Consider the following 16,423-nt stretch of genomic DNA (forward strand, 5'->3'; position numbering starts at 1 on the left):
GGCACGGAATCGGTCAGCAAGGGTCCGGGTAGCCGAAGCACCGCACCCCACCCGAGCCGATTCATCCCCCACCTGCCTGTGTGTGTCGTTGCCCCAGCGACGATGTTCACCGGCGCCCGCCAAAACAAAACCCTGCAGATTTCTGAGGAACTGCTTCGGCGGCGCGGCATGGCAATCCCTCATGATGCCATTCGACGGCCAGTCATTGGTGATTCGGGGTGTCTAAGAATGCGCTAGGGTAAAGTAGACAGACAACCTTGCGGCGCGGACGTTCGATTCTTGCTGCTTCGTTCTAGCCCGTTCAGAAGCTGCTCGGCGTCGAAGAAGTGCGCGCCGCCCTTTCGATTGGACAGACAGCGAGGAACGGAGTGGTAGCTCGGCAGACTTTCGCCGCGCTTCTTTTTTCCCTCCCTTCTTCAAGTCCTGTGTCTGGTTGGTTTCTTATTCCCTCACGCGCTACTGCGTACGTACACCCGAGCTTGGTTGCTTGCCCGCCACCCCTGTCATCCAGACCATTCGATTTGTTGACATCCCACATCCTGTCCGCGAACCCGCAGGCCGCAGACACCACCGCCGCCCCAACCCCCAGCCCCTCGATTTGCATCCCAGCAAGCGTCCCGTCATCCAGATTAATCCATCGACACACGCAAAACGTTCGCCCGGGGTCTTGCAGTGTAGGATCCTCTTTCTCCATACTTGATTGCCCACCATAGCTTTGCTGGCCTCCTCTTTCCCGCATTGCTGCGTGCCCCGTGCTTTCTTCTCTTTCCCATCCTTTCTCTTCTTGTCCAACGCAGCATTTTTCGAGGCCCATTTTCGTAGCCCAGCTGAAGCCGATCCTAGACGAAGGGGGAAGCGAACGGGAGACGACCAGAGAAAGAATGCTTGCTCGTTGAACGACGAAACGGCGTTCTAGATCTGTGACCTCACCCATTGGAGAGAAAGTGAAAGAGGGCATACGAAATACCTGTGATTTGCAAACGCGATCGACGACTGGCGCAAGGATCGGGGGAGGAAGATCATGAACGTGGCTGCCGCATAGCGGTCGGCGGATACGAACAACACAGAAACGGGACCACGATACGCGCCCGCGACAAAACGAACACACATCACACGATGGTGTCATCGACAACAACGACGACATATGGCCGACGGGCCCTCGACGCCCGGAGGACCACCCTCGCCGCGCTGCTGCTGTCCTCCGCCGTGACAGCGCAGCAGACGTTCCCCTACGTCCCGACGACAATCCTGCTCTCCCCCACGCAGCCCGGCGTACCAGCCAACGCCAGCAGCAACGGCCTCGCATATATCTTCCACCAAGGCAGCAGCAGCAGTAGCGTCGAACTGCTATCGTTAAATGTCTCCTCGACAGTCGACGGGGCCTCCAGCCTGCAGACGATATCGAGCGGCCTGCCCTTCCTCGACGGCGCGAGCAAGACGACGGCCTTCCTGCCCGCGATGGCCGACAACGGGACGATCGTGGTGCAGGCGGGGGACTGCGCGGCGGACGACGGCTACGACGTGTGGAGCTACACCGCCGGCTCGTGGTCCAAGACTGCCGCGTCGCTGCCGAGCTCTGCCGACTCCGACGCCGGGCCGTATGCCCTCGGCGCGGGGATCAGCTTCTCGGCGACGCTGGCGCCGACGATGTCGCAGCCGGTGCTGTACTCGTTCGGCGGCATGTGTCTGAGCCCGACGACGGACGAATCGACATGGCAGGAGAACGGGACGTACACGAAGGCGATGCTGCGGGTTGCGCCGTCGGACAGCAGCAGCTCGTCAGGGGCGTACGCGGCGAGCTTCATAACCGGCAAGGGCCCCGCGTTCCCGGAGGCTGGGTTCTCGTTTACGGCGCTGAGCCCGTCCATCTCGAACCGGTCCGGGGTCGTGACGCAGCAGAACCGGTATGTGCTGCTCGGCGGACACACGCAGCAGGCGTTCATCAACATGAGCTCGGCCGCGATCTGGAACCTGCCGGAGGAGTCGTGGAACTTCGCGACTGTCGGGGCTGTGAGGACGGGGAGCAGCGAGCTTGCCGTTAAGGGGGTGGTGAGGAGGAATGCGGAGGTGGAGAGCCGGTCTGGGCACACTGCTGTGTTGAACGAGGACGGCACTGCGCTTATTGTAATGGGAGGATGGGTTGGGAGTGTGTCGCAGGCTGCTTCGCCGCAGCTGGCGGTGTTGCAGATGGGGGATACGTATGGAGATTGGACGTGGGAGATTCCGACGCAGCAGCCCAGCGGCGGCATCTTCGGACACGGCGCGGCGATCTTGCCCGGGAACGTGATGATGGTGTACGGGGGATACGAGATCTCAAGCTCGGGGTCCAAGACGAAGAGGCAATCGAGCGGGACCGGGCTGCGGTTTCTGAACATGACGTCGATGTCGTGGACGACGAGCTACTCGAACCCGAATCACGGCACAACGTCAGGCTTAAGCGGCGCTTCTGACGACAACATCAAGAAGATCGGCCTCGGAGTCGGCCTGGGCGTGGGACTCGCCGCCGTTCTTGGTGCTTTCCTCGTCTACTTCTGCTACAAGAGGCATCTGAGGAAGAAGAAGCAGGCCAGAGACGAGGCGGTGCGCTCTCTTGCTCAGGATGCTTCCCACTTCTTGCACCCGGAAGACGACATGTTAGAGCGGCACGATCCGTCTGCTTTCCCCTGGACAAACCACGCCTGGTACACCGGAGGCCACGACCCCTACGACGACGGCGCCAGAACAATGGGTTACGAGTCCCTGAGAACCCCCAATCAGGGAAGCTACGGCACATATCAGCAGCCACCCGGCCTCCTCATCCCTCGCAAACCCATCCCACGAGCAGCCAGGGGCGCGTACCAACCCGCCGCCACCCTGACGACACCAGGCCACATCCACCCCATCTACGAAGCAGACGAAGACGACCCGGACAACGCCAAAGCCAGACAACGCAACCAGGAGCCCGTGACGCCCACGACACCGGCCTACGCGGACCCTTTCACCACACCCACGGGGTCCGGTTCCGTGCCGGTCCTCGTCCCAGGGAACCGCAACTCCATGACCCCCAGCCCCGAAGCGCTCATGCGGCGCGACCCCGAGGTACAAGACTGGCAGTCCGACGTGGATGCCGCCGAGGCGCTCCTCGCGCAGATGCCCGCTCGGCGCAACACAGGAAAACGATCCTCGCCCTCGCGGCGCGCGTCGATGCGGTCGCGGGCCAGCATGGCCGACGACGAGCGCACCGCCAGCAACGTCTCCGAGTCTGCACGGAGCGCCATCAGCCTGCCGACGCGCAGCGCGTCCGCCAAGCGCAACAGCGCCGGCCCGAACAACCTGAACCTGACCATCATCACGGACGGCAGGGTGGGCACGTCGAGCTCGTCGAGCAGCAGCGGGCACACGTACTCGACGGCCAAGACGACGTTCAACGCGCTGCAGGCGGAGGGGCCCTCGCTGCTGCACCGCGGGCAGAAGCCGCTGCACGAGTCGCCCGACGACGACGAGGAGGACTACATACACATCCCGAGCAGCCCGAGCAAGCACAAGCCGCGGCGGTCGCTGGGGTGGCTGGGCAGTTTGAGGCGGGTGTTTAGCGGGAACCCGAACGAGTCGTCGGACTCGAGCAAGGAGGATGATCTGCCGAGGCGGCTGTCGCTTGACCAGGTCAGCTCGGACTACGAGCCGCGTCTCGTGGGGTTGTCTGGCATCGGGGGCGCCGAGCTGCTGAGGAGGAAGCAGGGCAGGCACGATTGGGATGTTGACCAGAAGTCTCTGGACGAGTGGGATATTGAGAAGGCCATCGAGCAGAGGCTTGTCCAGGTCATGTTTACAGTGCCGAAGGAGAGATTACGCGTCGTCAATGCGGAGGTCGAGAAGGAGGAGGAGGCGGTGCTCGTAGACCCGGACAGAGACGAGCTGGACGAGCTAGACAGGCTGGTGCACGACCCAGAGAAGGCGGGCTTGGTGGTAGACTACAGAGACAAGGGCAAGGGCAAGGAGGTCGCGGAGGAGGACATCACAATGGCGTTTAGCAGACCAGAGTCACCCGAGGGCGTATCATTGTCGCCGACGAGGGGCAGGAGGTTGGTGCATCTACCGCCGCCCAAAGAGGACGACGGCGGGGGCGGGTTGAGGGTCAGAGAAGAGTCTGAGCCGAGGCCCAGTCTGACGCTGAGGACGGCGGAGGTCGTCAGTGTTGTGAGGCCGAAGACGAGGGTGTTGGAGATGGTGGAGAATTTCGAGACGAAGAGCCGGGAGAGCAGTCCATCGCTTCACTAACGGGCTACGTCGTTTGCCGGGCCCTCTCGGTTCGGTTCCTTGTATCTTCCACCATATTTCTGCACTGGCGTCTGTGTTTCCTCCGCCGGGAGATGTGCTGTCTCCAACATTGCTCCTGTTCGGAGAACGAGACGAGACGATACGTGTACATGGGTTATCATGGGTCGACGGCGCGCGTTGGGGAATTCTGGGTTATTTGCAAATGGAAGGCGGCGGATTTTGCTTGTATTTTAACGAGAAAGCGATACATGCTTCGGAAATGGATGGGAGACGGCTTTTTGGATTTTGCTTTTGAAATAAGGGGCTTGGTTCTATTCACTCGCTTCTGTGTTTATGCAATCGTTTTTACGGTGGCGGGTGATATATCATCCTACATCGACAGGTAGTTTGAGGGAGGCGATGGGAGCAGGTAGATGAACCCCGGGCTTGGATTGCTCCAGAGGTTGAAATTGAACATGGTCGGAATGTTGCATGTGTCGGTGCTTGCTTCGCTGTGAGCTGTAAATAGTAGGATGGTTGACTGTATCGAGGTCGCGGATCGTAAAGGTTGTCAAAGCCTTGCGCACGCGAGCTCTTACTCAGGGGCAACCTCGTGTATCTATCATGTACCGTATCGAATGAGTTGAAGAGGTCTCTGAAAGCAGATGATGGGTCTGTTCGCACTGAAAGCCCCTTCCTGCAACGCTTCGTGTCATGCATAAAACTGCAACTCTTTCTTTTCCAGCGCTCGCAAGCGGGTATCTCATAACTGCAATCCAAGCATCATCTCCCCATCTACCATACAGTCCATGGGCCTCCCCATAACCTCACCCCTCCTTCACCCCCTCCTCGCCCTTCTTCTCCCCGTCCGCGTCCCCCTTCTTCCACCGATACTCCCTCTCGATCCCCGCCCTCCTCTGCGCCGTATCGCACAACCTCACATCCCCGCACTCGCACACAGCCGGCTCCCTCACCCAGCGGTACGTGATACTCCACCGGTCCTCCCTCCTCCTCACCGTGCCATCCTTCAACGTATCCGTCTTCCTCTTCCGGATCCCATGCGTCCAATGCAGCCTCGAGTCCCCTGACATCTGCAACATGCTCCGCGGCGTCAAATCAACCTCCACCGTCTCCTTCTCCTCGCCCCCATCCTCACACTCCCCTGTCTTGGCCCTCATCCTCGAAAACTGCATCACAACCCCGCTCCCCAAACTCAGCGCATACAGCTGGTCGTACGCGCTATGCGTGTCCACGTGCGGCGGGATCCCCGCGCCCGGCGGGTAGTGCTGCAGACACACCTGGTCGGGGTCGCGCCCCTCGCGTGTCGGGATCAGCGGCCGCAGCCACTCCGGGAACGCGCGGAACGGCACCGCCGGGTCCACGCCGAACGTCTTGTAGTCGAACGTGTACCCGTAGTGCAGCGACAGCCGGCCCGCGCCGCGGTCCGTCGGCCACTCGAGCTCGAGTCGGAAGATGTCGATGAGCCGCGCCTCGTGCTCCGGCGTGATGAAGTCGTCTTGCCAGAAGAGGCCGCGGGGTTCGGTTGGGAGTTCTTCCATTGGCGTGCGCGTCTGTGAAACTCTTTCGTTACCCAAACTTGCGGCAAGGTAATGAATGGTTGGCGTGAGAGAAGACCGCAGGGTTGATTTGTTCCCGTCCCGTCGGCTGATTTTGATGGTGGGCAAAATCGTTCGAGTGGGGGGTGGGGCTTTTGTGAGAAATTCACAAGTTGACTGATAATCTGTGTCCTTCTTTCTTCTGCTGCAGAACTGTTCAAAAGGCTCTTGAAATTTGAGGACTCTCTATTGTTGAGCGCGGTAGTGTGCGCGAGGAGATTGTTGCTGGCTCATGCCATTTTCAACGTTTCCACAAAAAATTGACAACGGCCGTCAAGTGAGTCGATTGAAGTCGCACAAGCCGCGAAAAGAGTGGGTCCAATATCGGGAATCGGGCGGAGGATCGGACACCCACGCGGATGTGCACCGGTCTGACGGGGGTTGGCCCTATCCCACTGCTTATTGGCTGTGGGATTCAAGGTGCTTTTTGATAACAATTAGGTGGGAAAGCAATGCATTAATGCGATATTCTCGTTCATAATCAGGTCAACAGTAACTGGGACACGGTATTCAAGTTGATAAACTTCATGAAATTGTAGTATCGTTCCCAATCAGCTAAATGATGTGGTATCTCGTAAAAGTAACGCCAACCCATGCATGCAAAAAGGTCAAACCCATCCGTCTCTATGATACAAGAGCCCCTCGTCGCGATATCCCAAACATATATAAGAACGGGTCTCACCACGAGTTATGATTCACGGCCCCGACTTAGAAGGCCTGCCCAGGTCCAGCATTGTGGTTATATCCCTGGTTATAGCCCTGCTGTCCGTTCCTCTGCACAGTCGGCATTTGATCTGTGTGCGGCAAGACAGGGCTTTCAGGCACAGGGCTACGCGCTCCCCACAGAGCCTCCCCAATTCGCTGTTGCGTCAGGTCCCGTGGACCAGTGGCAGTGGGACTTGGAGCCACGGCATTTGGTGGCATTCCGGGGCTCGGCGCTAAAGCTGTTCTTTCCCACTCGGCGTCGGCATCGCGTTGCGGGTGGTATGCCTCGCGTGGTGGATGATAGGCGGGCACCATGCCGGCCGCCTCGTAACTCTTATCTTGGTAAGGCGAGATGGGGGACATTGGTGATACAGGTCTTGCTGGGCGTTGCGGCGGCGACATCTCGGAAGCGTGAGGCTGAGCGTGTGCGATGAGGCTGTCGCTTTCGTTGTCGGCGCGGGCGGGACGTGGCGGCGGCCTCGAAGGCTGTAGGTAGGTGCTGCGGCGGAATTCGGTTGCGATGGGAAGATGGTCGGTACTCTTCGCTCCGGGGCGGGCGTAGGAGGTGTCGCCCTTGTCGAGATCATCCATATCCAAGCTGGCGGCCGTCTTGTAGCTAGGGTCCTCCTTGCGGCGCTTGACACCGCAGAGGAGCCAGCGCATGCCACGACCGAAGGCCTTGACAAAGTCCCAAAGGTTGAGCGCATTTCCAATGGCACCAAAACCAAGCCAGCCTCCGGATGGAGGCCCATGCTCATTCTCGCGCGGGTGAGCGTTGGGGTCTCGGGAGTCGGGCGTAGGATAGAAGGTGGGTTTCGCGCCGGGAGCGTATGGTCTCCACGGGAAAGCCCAGAGATGCAGGAGGGCAAAGAGTGCCATCTCGAAGCATAGTAGTAAGGCGGGGATGCCGACCTTAATGTCGGGATAGGCGAGGACCTCGTTCGGGTGGACGAGATCGAGAGTAGATGTGGCGACGGAAATACAGGTGACCTGCCAGAAGGAGAAGAAGACGACTAGCTTGATTGCCAGGACCTTGAGGAAGGGCGAGTGCGGTGCAAGAGCTTCGCGCATCTGGACGTAGAACTGGATGACGCAGTACATGGCGATGGTCACGGCTACACAGTTGATTGAAATGACCTATGGCTGTCAGTGGAGACCCTCAATGTGCGCAAGCAGGGAGACATACCCAAATGTGAGCAAAGACCGGGTTGTTGGAGCTCTCGCAGTATCTGTGGAAGTATTGAGAGACAACCGCGGTGACGGTCATGGCAACACGGATAAAGACATAGTGATAGATACCGATCCAGTTGATGTTGAACCAAGTCAAACCGCTCTTGGGCGTGCGCCAGGGTCCTCTGTCACCACCACAGCACTTGGCGAACCAATTCAGGGGCCAGACCCAGGGCTTGATGGGGTGCAGGTTGCGGAAGTATTCTTTTTGAGTGTGTAGATCCGGGGCCAGGTAGTGGCACATGAGGGAGAAGAAGGAGGCAATGGCGAAAGCTTCATAGCAGTCGCTCATGACCTGGAAGTAGACGGCGTGCCAGTAGTAGTATAGTTGGAGAAAGGATGAGGCAGCGTAGACGGGGACCATGAACAGGATACGGATGATTTGGCGCTGCTCTCGTGGTTTCGTGTAGTTGTTGGCGTGCATGAACACTAGATACAGAGACAGGCTGATGGCGATGATGGTACAGGAGCCGGCGATGACGAGGGCGAGGTCGTGGAAGGTCAACGGGCCGGCGATGAGGATCTCGGAGCCGGGGAGGACTGGAGCACGGGAGAGACATTTGTTAGCTTCATTCGGGCGGCCGGGGCAGGAGGGAGGATTTGCGGGTTAGCTGGATGACGTACTCCTCATGTCCTCGAGGGTGGAATTACACGTCAAATTCATATTGACGGTTCAGCGCCCACGAAGGGGTGGCCGTTGGGTGCTGCAGAACGTTGGGCCAAGAGCGAGACAGCGGTAAAGAGGTGTCGCGGGATCGAGGAAGTCGAGGTTCGGTGTGGACGGTGACGTTGCGTGGGTTGGGTTTGTGAGTGCCAAGACTCGTCGGCTGCAGGTACCAGAGCGGATGACCAGGTCTTGGCGGAGCTTGTCGCTCGTGGCTGCTCGGTGGTGGTGCGGAGGAGGGTGTTCCTTCTCGCGAACACGGCCGGACGAGACGACGTAGAAAAGGATCAAAAAGAAAAGAGTAAGGGTCCAGTGAGGTTATCTCCTCCTCTTTTGATTGCCAGACGCACTGCAATGCAACGCCCTCCCTCTCTTTTGCCCAGGATTCCGGCTCTCGAGTCGCGAGTCGCAGTTCGATTGGAGTGTGGTGTGTGGTGTGTGGTGTGTGGTCGTGTGTCGTGCGAGGTCGCCTGGTCCCAACAATGTCCCAGGTCGATCCTCCTCTTGCAAGATTCCACAAAAGATTACCGGCCGTCGCGCGTGCGCAATTACAATCGTCGTTCGAGTATCTTATCTTTTTCCGTGCTGCAGCTGCTGCCCTCGTCGCATTTGTTCTGTGTTCGACCCCGGTGCCGCAACAAGAGACCAAAAATAAAAGAGTACTGGAAGAAAGGGGGACGGTTGAAAGTGGTTCCCCCTGAGGTCGAAGAATGAAACAGAAGACGCACCCGAGAACAGAGGCTGTCGTGAAGCTGACAGCCAAGAGAATGATTTGGGAAGAGGAGGGAAAGAAGAAAAAAAAAACAAGAGGAAGGAAGGATGCGAAAACGGAGGGGAATGGAGACTTGAGAGAGAGGCGAGACACGAATGAGCAACGGTATGAGCCACCGGGATTGGATGTGCGGTAAGGTAGGCAGTGTGGTAGGTAAGGTGGGAAGCCAGGAGCAGGATCCGGGGTCAGCAAATGGCAGTCCAGTCCAGTCCAGTGCGAGATGATGCCTCTTGGTGGCCTGTCCCATGCCAATCCCATCTCGTCCATCCATCCATTCCGCCCAGCTCCTCCTGCTTTCCTGCTCCTCCTCCCCTCCACTGCTGGGCCGGTGCTGCTCCGTCTGTTGCGCTGCGTCTCGCTGCAGCCCCCCGTTTGTCGAGTGGCTGTGCCAAGGGTCGCTAAGGCGGCGCGCTAAGATTACAGGGCCGCTGACGAAGGCACCGTCCATTCAGCAGCGACCTCCCTTCCGCCTCCGGGCCAGCACAGCACCCTCCTTCAGGGGTTCTCCTTCCATGTGAATGGCCAGACGCCATTCGCCTTTTGCATCATGCTGCATCTCGCGCACCTATTTCTTCCAAACCGTCCCAACTTCTCGCCCATCGCATTAACGACGAAGTGGCCTAGCATCTGGTATGACGCACTTTAGTGCTGACCTCGCTCACCTCACAGACACCATCGCGAACCGCGCAGGTCACGGACAGACAGAGGGAGTGCCAGAGAGAGGCTCTGCCAGCCATCGATCGCACCAAGCAGCACCGCGCACCACATCGTCCGTCGCATACTTACGGGAACGCGTACACTTACGGGGCATCTTATTTGATTTCCAAATAAGGCCCTGGGAATTCGGAACCAGGGAGGGGGGCAGCGGGCAAGGGGAGGGGCCCACGGGAAAGGAAACATGGCTCCCTCCCTCACCTTCCCGCGCGGCGGTCGCGGCCAGCACCCGGGTTTAATGAAGACATCCATTGAGAAGACGCACACACACACGGAGAACGAATAACAAAACAGTTCCAAACGGAAACCAAGTCATACCAAGTATCCGTACCAAAAAAAATTCCCCGGACGAATCTCAGACTTCGCCTTATGCAGGGACTTGTCTTCTCATTCCTCCTCCCGCCGACCACGACCACCACCGCCGAAGCCGGGACCTCCTGAAGTCCCCGTCGTTGTACGACACCTCGCAAACTCGGACGAAGGAGGGTGATCAAACGCGAGAAAACTTTTGATGAGACGAACACTGCGGACGTTTGACATTTTGGCAGGCGAGCAACGCCCGACAACAGCAACGACAACGACGACGACGTCACATACGTAATCGCAATGTAAAAAAGAAAGCACGTCCTTTTCAATCCAGAAGCCAACCGCGGCAAACACACACGTCCCATCGCGACTTGGGGGACGGGTTTCTTACACCGCAGACTAAAAAACTCAATGCATCCGAAATAATATGCCAAGCATCGCCCGCCCAAGTCCCGGCACCACACCCGCCCACTTTCCGCCGCGCTGAGCTTAAAAAAAACATTAGCTGAAGCTATTCCCAGCCCTCAGCCACAGTGGGCGACCCAAAGGCAGCCACCATGCGGCGTATTCGTACACGCAGCCCCGGACCAAGGCAGTGAGCGACAATCCCAACCCGCCGCCGTAAAACAATACGAGAGAGCGTGGATCCAGACATGCGGGACTACGAGTCAAACCAACATCGCCATCTCCCCCAAACGTGCATCATTCTTTCACAAGAGACATCATCTCTTGCAATACCTTTCAACAGCCCCCAACATCTTTAATTCCCAACATCCACCGTACAACCATCGTCTGAAATTACACTCAGGACCCTACCAAATATCTGCCCCCAAGCATCAAATATCCCATAGCCCCAACTCTGTTTCGAAACATGCGACTTTCCTCTGACCCTCGCTCCCGTGTCTCCCTTTCCCTTCCTGTGTTCCGCGTCAAATCTTATTCTTATCTCGGCCGTTATCAATCGGCACTCGAAGCATCGCCCGCCGTTGGATGGTTTTTTCCACAGGGCACATACCCAGATCAACTGCAGTAGCGCAGAGGACTTTGACTTTGACCTCAACGTAAAGAACCAAACACAGGTGCGGTGCCGAACCCCCTTGGCGGCAGCACGCCGACAACAGACGGAGGCTCCGTTAGCTCGCGGCATCCCCCTTTCCCCCACGGAACAACGAAGCCACTTACAAACGCCTCCAAATCTCCCAGCCGCAAAATCTGCAAAACTACTGGATTTAAACTCGTTTCCGCGTCGCGTCATCGAGACAGAATCGGTCCTTAGCCCCAAGCCTCGTCGCGATCTCCAACCTCTTCCCTCGTGAAAACCCCTGAACGCGCTTCGACGATGCGGCTGACAGCGATCGCCCGAGAGCGGCAACATCTTCCCATCCTCCTCGCAAGTGATATCACAAGGCGATTAAGACTGCAAACGCAATGTGAGAACAGTAAGACCGCAACATTCACCAATAACAATCGCCCAAAAGACCCCTAAAATCCCATCCCGCACGCACGCAACCCGTATTCCAATCCCCAGTCCACCAACACAATCAGATCACACAGCTCATCCTTTCCCTTCCCGTCCGTTTCAACGTTTCAAAACACCCATCATAAAAGGCCAAGCTTTTTTTTCCCCAGCTGCGCAAAACGGGCCACAATCCATGTCCATAACACGCCCAACTCAAATAAAAAATTACGAAAAATGACATCAGCTTCTGACACTCTCTCACTCACTCACTCACAGTTGCACGCGCACGCAAACCTTTTGCAAATAGCGATCGGCAGGAACTCGCTATCCGCACCCGGCCCCGACCCTCCATGAACATCAAAATCAGTGCACCCGACACACACACACACACACACACCTTACGCGAAGGATGGAGCTGTTACTGCGCGCATTGCATTCCGGTGGGTCAAGTCAAGTAAGCCATGTCATCAGATCATATCATTCACAGCCCGCAAAGCTTTTCACGACGGCGGCAAGGGGATCATCCCGTCCGCCGTATCGAATACGCACACCGGCGTCCGTGAGCCGCCCGGGACCTTGACACCCCCCCCAAACGGCTCCGGCCCGAGCCAGGAAGGAATCGAGGCCATGATTCCGAGACAACGGCGGCGATTAGAACAGATCTGAACATCACATCACATCTGTTGCACACCAGATAGGGGACTGCATCTCTTGAAACATCATTTACGTGTCTATTGTGTTATCAAGATTCTCGCGATTAGAAGTGAATAGAACTTTTCTCCGTGCGCTTGCCGGTGCTCACGACGATCATGGAGAGGACGCTGTTTTCACGTTGCCCTTGCCCGAGACCCTCGTGGCTACACGACCTGTGCCCACGGCAGCTCAGCTCGACAACCGTCGTGCGACCCTCCCCGCATTGCCAATGGCCTACTACGTGTCTTCTGAGCACCGTCACCCATGAACTGTGTCCTGTGAACGCGTAATGGTGTCAATTGTTACCGTCTGTAACCAATCTCTCCCACCCAGCCGTTCGTGGCTGACTGGCGTCCAGTCCACGTTTCGCCCGTGTATGTACAGATGCCGTCCATCATTATACCAGTGGACCCATGGCCAAATCTCATACCGATGGCAAGTCCCATCTTCTGCGACCACTGAGTGCAGATTATAGTACTATTCTTCGTCTCCTTGCTTTTATCTTGCACTCCCGTCATGTTGCCGAAAACCACAAATCCAAGGGGGTGAAAACGAATCTAAAATTATGCCAACCATCAATTGGTGGCCCTCGTGTTGCCCATGTGATGATGTGCGTTCGTGTCCGTGACTCAGTGGTCTGATGCCCATACCGTGTTGCTGCAGGTGTCGTTGACTTTCGCCCGAGGGCCCTCCCGTGCCCGGTGTTGCAGCGAGGGCGCCTCATCCAATGCCCTTCCCTATTCTGCCCTGTGAAATGAAAATTGAAACGCCGCCCTGGTATCTCAAAAGCGCAATGCAAAGACCGAAAATTTGTAATGGGGCCGAAATCGTGTGCGTCGTTAATGATGATGTGTTGTCATCCGGATCCGCCCGATGTCCCCATCCCCTCATTCAGGATCGGGGTTGGTCGCCCGCAAGACTGGTTTATGAACCTTGCGGGAATAATCTTGGTCGTCGCGCAATGTGTTGATGCTCTCGGCGCTCTTGTTGTTCAGGTACAGGCCCCTTCCGAGGGGCTCCATGCGAGGATCGTGTGCCATGAGGCGACTGCGGCGGTGGTCGCTGGTCGAGTCGGCATCCCATCGTCCACCATCAACTGTCACAACCATTTCGGGATTGCGCGGTGAGCCCGTCATACCGGCTGAGCTGCCACGGTGGCTGGGCTCGTCGTACTTTTCGTTCTCCTGGTGTTGCTTGCGTCGTCGGAAGAACAGGAAGAGACCTAGTCCTGCAAATGCTACCACGGCGGCAATAACTCCCACAACCACTCCAACGACTGCACCGGTGCTCAGTCCATTCGATGACGATGCCGAGCTCGAGGGGGACAGCTCTGATGCCCCTGTCGCGCCATCGGTTCCCGTAGCCGTAGGAGTGACAGTAACAGTCCTAACGGTTCCATCGGCGGTGACGGTCTGGACAGACGTCTGCGGTTTTCTCGATGTCGTCGTTGTCTAGCGCACAAGTCAGCATCAACTCTCGAGAAACGCACGTTGCCATCTACGAAATTGACAATCGATTTACGGCGTGTTGATGGGGATTGCTGAGGCGTACTGAAGTGGTTGACGGGGTCGTCGACGTTGTTGGGTCGGAGGTTGTCGTTTTCTGAGGTGTCTCAGTCTCAGTTACTGTGACTTGAACGGTTGTTGGGACAGGGGCCGGAGGGGCCTGGTTCCAGACGATTAAGCCAGGGCATCACATGGGTTGGTGAGGTGACGAAATTCATCGGCCAAGAAAATCACGCAAGAAATCATGCACATGCTTCACGAAACATCAGGAATGGGGGAGACTAACTTGTGTTGTTGACGCCGCAGCAGCAGAGGTAGTGGCGGCATCGCCGCCTGCGGTGCTAGTAGGGGTCTTTGACAACTGAATGTACCCGTACCAGTTCGGTCGTGAACCGCACTTCTCGGTGTCGTAGCCGGGACAAATGTCGTTGCATTTGTCTTCGACATCGGCTTCGGAGGACGCGGCCGGGGCGACGTCGGAGCACCAGCAAGACTGGTACTGAACAATGGCGAAGGCAAAGTTCTTGCCTCTGCAAAAGTCGGAACAGAGACCGTTAGTCTGCCATATACTGAGATCTGTGGCCCCATATTAGTATTGGGTTTTCAAATGTAATTCATACGAAGGCTCGTATCGGCTAGCAGGGAGTGAGACGTCGATGTCGATCCATTGAGCCGCCGCTTTGCCTTCAGGGAACTCGTAGACGTACTTGCGCTCATTGATGCCGTGTTTGAGCTTGAGCAGAGCGTCTGCTTCAGCTGTCTTGGTTCCAACATCCTGGAGTCGAGCATTCTAGGGTCGGGCGTGGCGTTGGCCAGCGCGGCACATGATAGAATGACGAGGGCAAAGATGGCCCAGCATCTCGTGAATCGATCGGTGAATGCCATTTTTCTGTTTTGCGATGGGCAAGTCTGAAAAGAAAGTAGCAGTCAGCGTCGGTGTTCGAAACCGAGGGGAAAGAATGATTTAGGTTCCGGCATAGGCTCGGAACCCGTGACTGGGGGAGATGTAGGACTCACAATTCCCGGAGTCAAGGCCTCACAAAGCTGACATCTGACGTCTGGATCGGTCGGTGGGCAGCGGGAGGAAAGGTTAAAATCCCACTTCCAAGGTGTGATCCGTTGCTTGTCCTACACGACCACGCAGGGCAGTCGGGAAACCGCACGGTAGTCGACGCTGTGGCGAAGACGGCAACGAAGACGTCTCGACTGGTCGAACTGGCGAGGATGTCGAAGGGAAGATGGTCTTCTTTACGAGCAAACGAGAAGAGCCTCCAGTGCGTACCTGCTCGAGCGAGGATGTGGCCGGTTGAGCGGAGGGTTCTGGAAAAAGGGCAGGAAGGGAAGTCGACCGGGCCGTGGCGTTCGTACAAGATTTGTTGGCGCCAAGTGTGGACGGAGGGCAGAAATGATGAAAGTGGGCGAAATCAAGGTGAAGGCGCGGAATGATACTAGCAGAGGCAAGCCAAGCACCGACCAAGCGACTGGATGATTGCCCCTAGAGACAGCTAGCGCGTGGATTGGGAATAAGAATGGGGGACCTTTGAGACAAGGCAAGACCGCCGGGTGCGCAAGCAGACGAAGCGTGGTCGAGGTATATTATGGCGCTCCTTCTTGGGTGAAAGTGCCGGGTGTGCGTGTCGTCGAGGGAGTAACCTGGCGCCTGGGGGTGGAGGAAGGGCACACAAGGTCGGACAGGGCAGGCAGGATGATGCCGTCGTGGGATACCAGGCGTCCTTGGGATCAGGTGCCGGTTCGGTTGGGTGGTGAGGAGGAGGAGGAGGAGGAGGCGAGGAGTGAGGTGAGGTGAAGAAAGGTTAGAGGTGTCGATGGTCAGGCAGTCCTGGGAAGAAAAGAAGCAGGAGCCAAGAGGAGGGAAGCGAAAGAGGCAGGCAAGGAAGGCAAGCGAGCGAAGTGGTTGGTGCCGAGCAGCAGCAGCAACGCAATTGAGATCCGGTATCCGTGGAGTAACCTGGAAGGTATCTGGTATCTACCTAGCTACTGCGGATAGTATCTGCAGACTGCAGCCACAGGAAAGGTAACAGAAGAGCGGCGCCGGCAGCGGCTGTAGGCAATGTAGATTGTAGAAGCAGCAGCAGCAGCAGCAGCAGCAGCAGCAGAGTGAGACCCCGAGCAAGCAAGCAAGCAGGCAGGCAAGGACAGGGAAGCGAGAGACGAATGCTGGGTGCTGCAGCAAAGCGATTGTGTGGTGGTGTTGGGTATTTCCCTCCTTCCTCTCTCTGTGTTCTCTGTGTTTTTTCCCTCTACGGTGACCGGGGGGTGCTGGACAGACTAGCCAAGGTGGAAAGGTAAAAATTTAGAGGTGCTCGGGGGGCAGGAATGGAAGGAAAAAAGCCGAAGAAACGAATGGAGCTTGGCTGAAATGCGGAAGAAGGCAGGGGAGAAGGGAACGAGAGGCGAGAGGAAGACAACGTTCCCAGAATCGAAAGAGCAGAGCAGAGCAGCAGAGGTGGAGCGGCGGAGGGAAGTTACAGGTAAAAAGGCAGAAGTCGGGTCGCAGCTGCA

At 57.4% G+C, this 16,423-nt stretch overlaps 4 protein-coding genes across 4 annotated transcripts; 1 reads left to right on the forward strand and 3 right to left on the reverse strand.

The window, feature by feature from the left end:
* Nucleotides 1-1,116: 1,116 nt before the first annotated feature.
* COL26b_002513 (uncharacterized protein) lies at nt 1,117-4,257 on the forward strand (the record flags this gene model as incomplete). Its single annotated transcript, XM_053175431.1, has 1 exon — nt 1,117-4,257. One exon carries the CDS (start codon nt 1,117-1,119, stop codon nt 4,255-4,257), a length of 3,141 nt encoding a protein of 1,046 aa, XP_053040737.1.
* Nucleotides 4,258-5,063: 806 nt separating this feature from the next.
* Nucleotides 5,064-5,795, reverse strand: COL26b_002514 (uncharacterized protein; the record flags this gene model as incomplete). The annotated part of the gene is made up of 1 exon (XM_053175432.1): nt 5,064-5,795. One exon carries the CDS (start codon nt 5,793-5,795, stop codon nt 5,064-5,066), a length of 732 nt encoding a protein of 243 aa, XP_053040738.1.
* Nucleotides 5,796-6,560: 765 nt separating this feature from the next.
* COL26b_002515 (uncharacterized protein) lies at nt 6,561-8,451 on the reverse strand (the record flags this gene model as incomplete). Its single annotated transcript, XM_053175433.1, has 3 exons — nt 6,561-7,694; nt 7,744-8,327; nt 8,412-8,451. 3 exons carry the CDS (start codon nt 8,449-8,451, stop codon nt 6,561-6,563), a joined length of 1,758 nt encoding a protein of 585 aa, XP_053040739.1.
* A 4,831-nt stretch (nt 8,452-13,282) lies between these two features.
* Nucleotides 13,283-14,785, reverse strand: COL26b_002516 (uncharacterized protein; the record flags this gene model as incomplete). The annotated part of the gene is made up of 4 exons (XM_053175434.1): nt 13,283-13,846; nt 14,187-14,430; nt 14,521-14,690; nt 14,738-14,785. The coding sequence occupies 4 exons, from the start codon at nt 14,783-14,785 to the stop codon at nt 13,283-13,285; spliced, it is 1,026 nt and encodes a 341-aa protein (XP_053040740.1).
* Nucleotides 14,786-16,423: the final 1,638 nt, after the last annotated feature.

This window comes from Colletotrichum chrysophilum (assembly GCF_026319265.1).
Source record: "Colletotrichum chrysophilum strain AFK26 chromosome Unknown scaffold_12, whole genome shotgun sequence".
Lineage (NCBI taxonomy): Eukaryota > Fungi > Ascomycota > Sordariomycetes > Glomerellales > Glomerellaceae > Colletotrichum > Colletotrichum chrysophilum.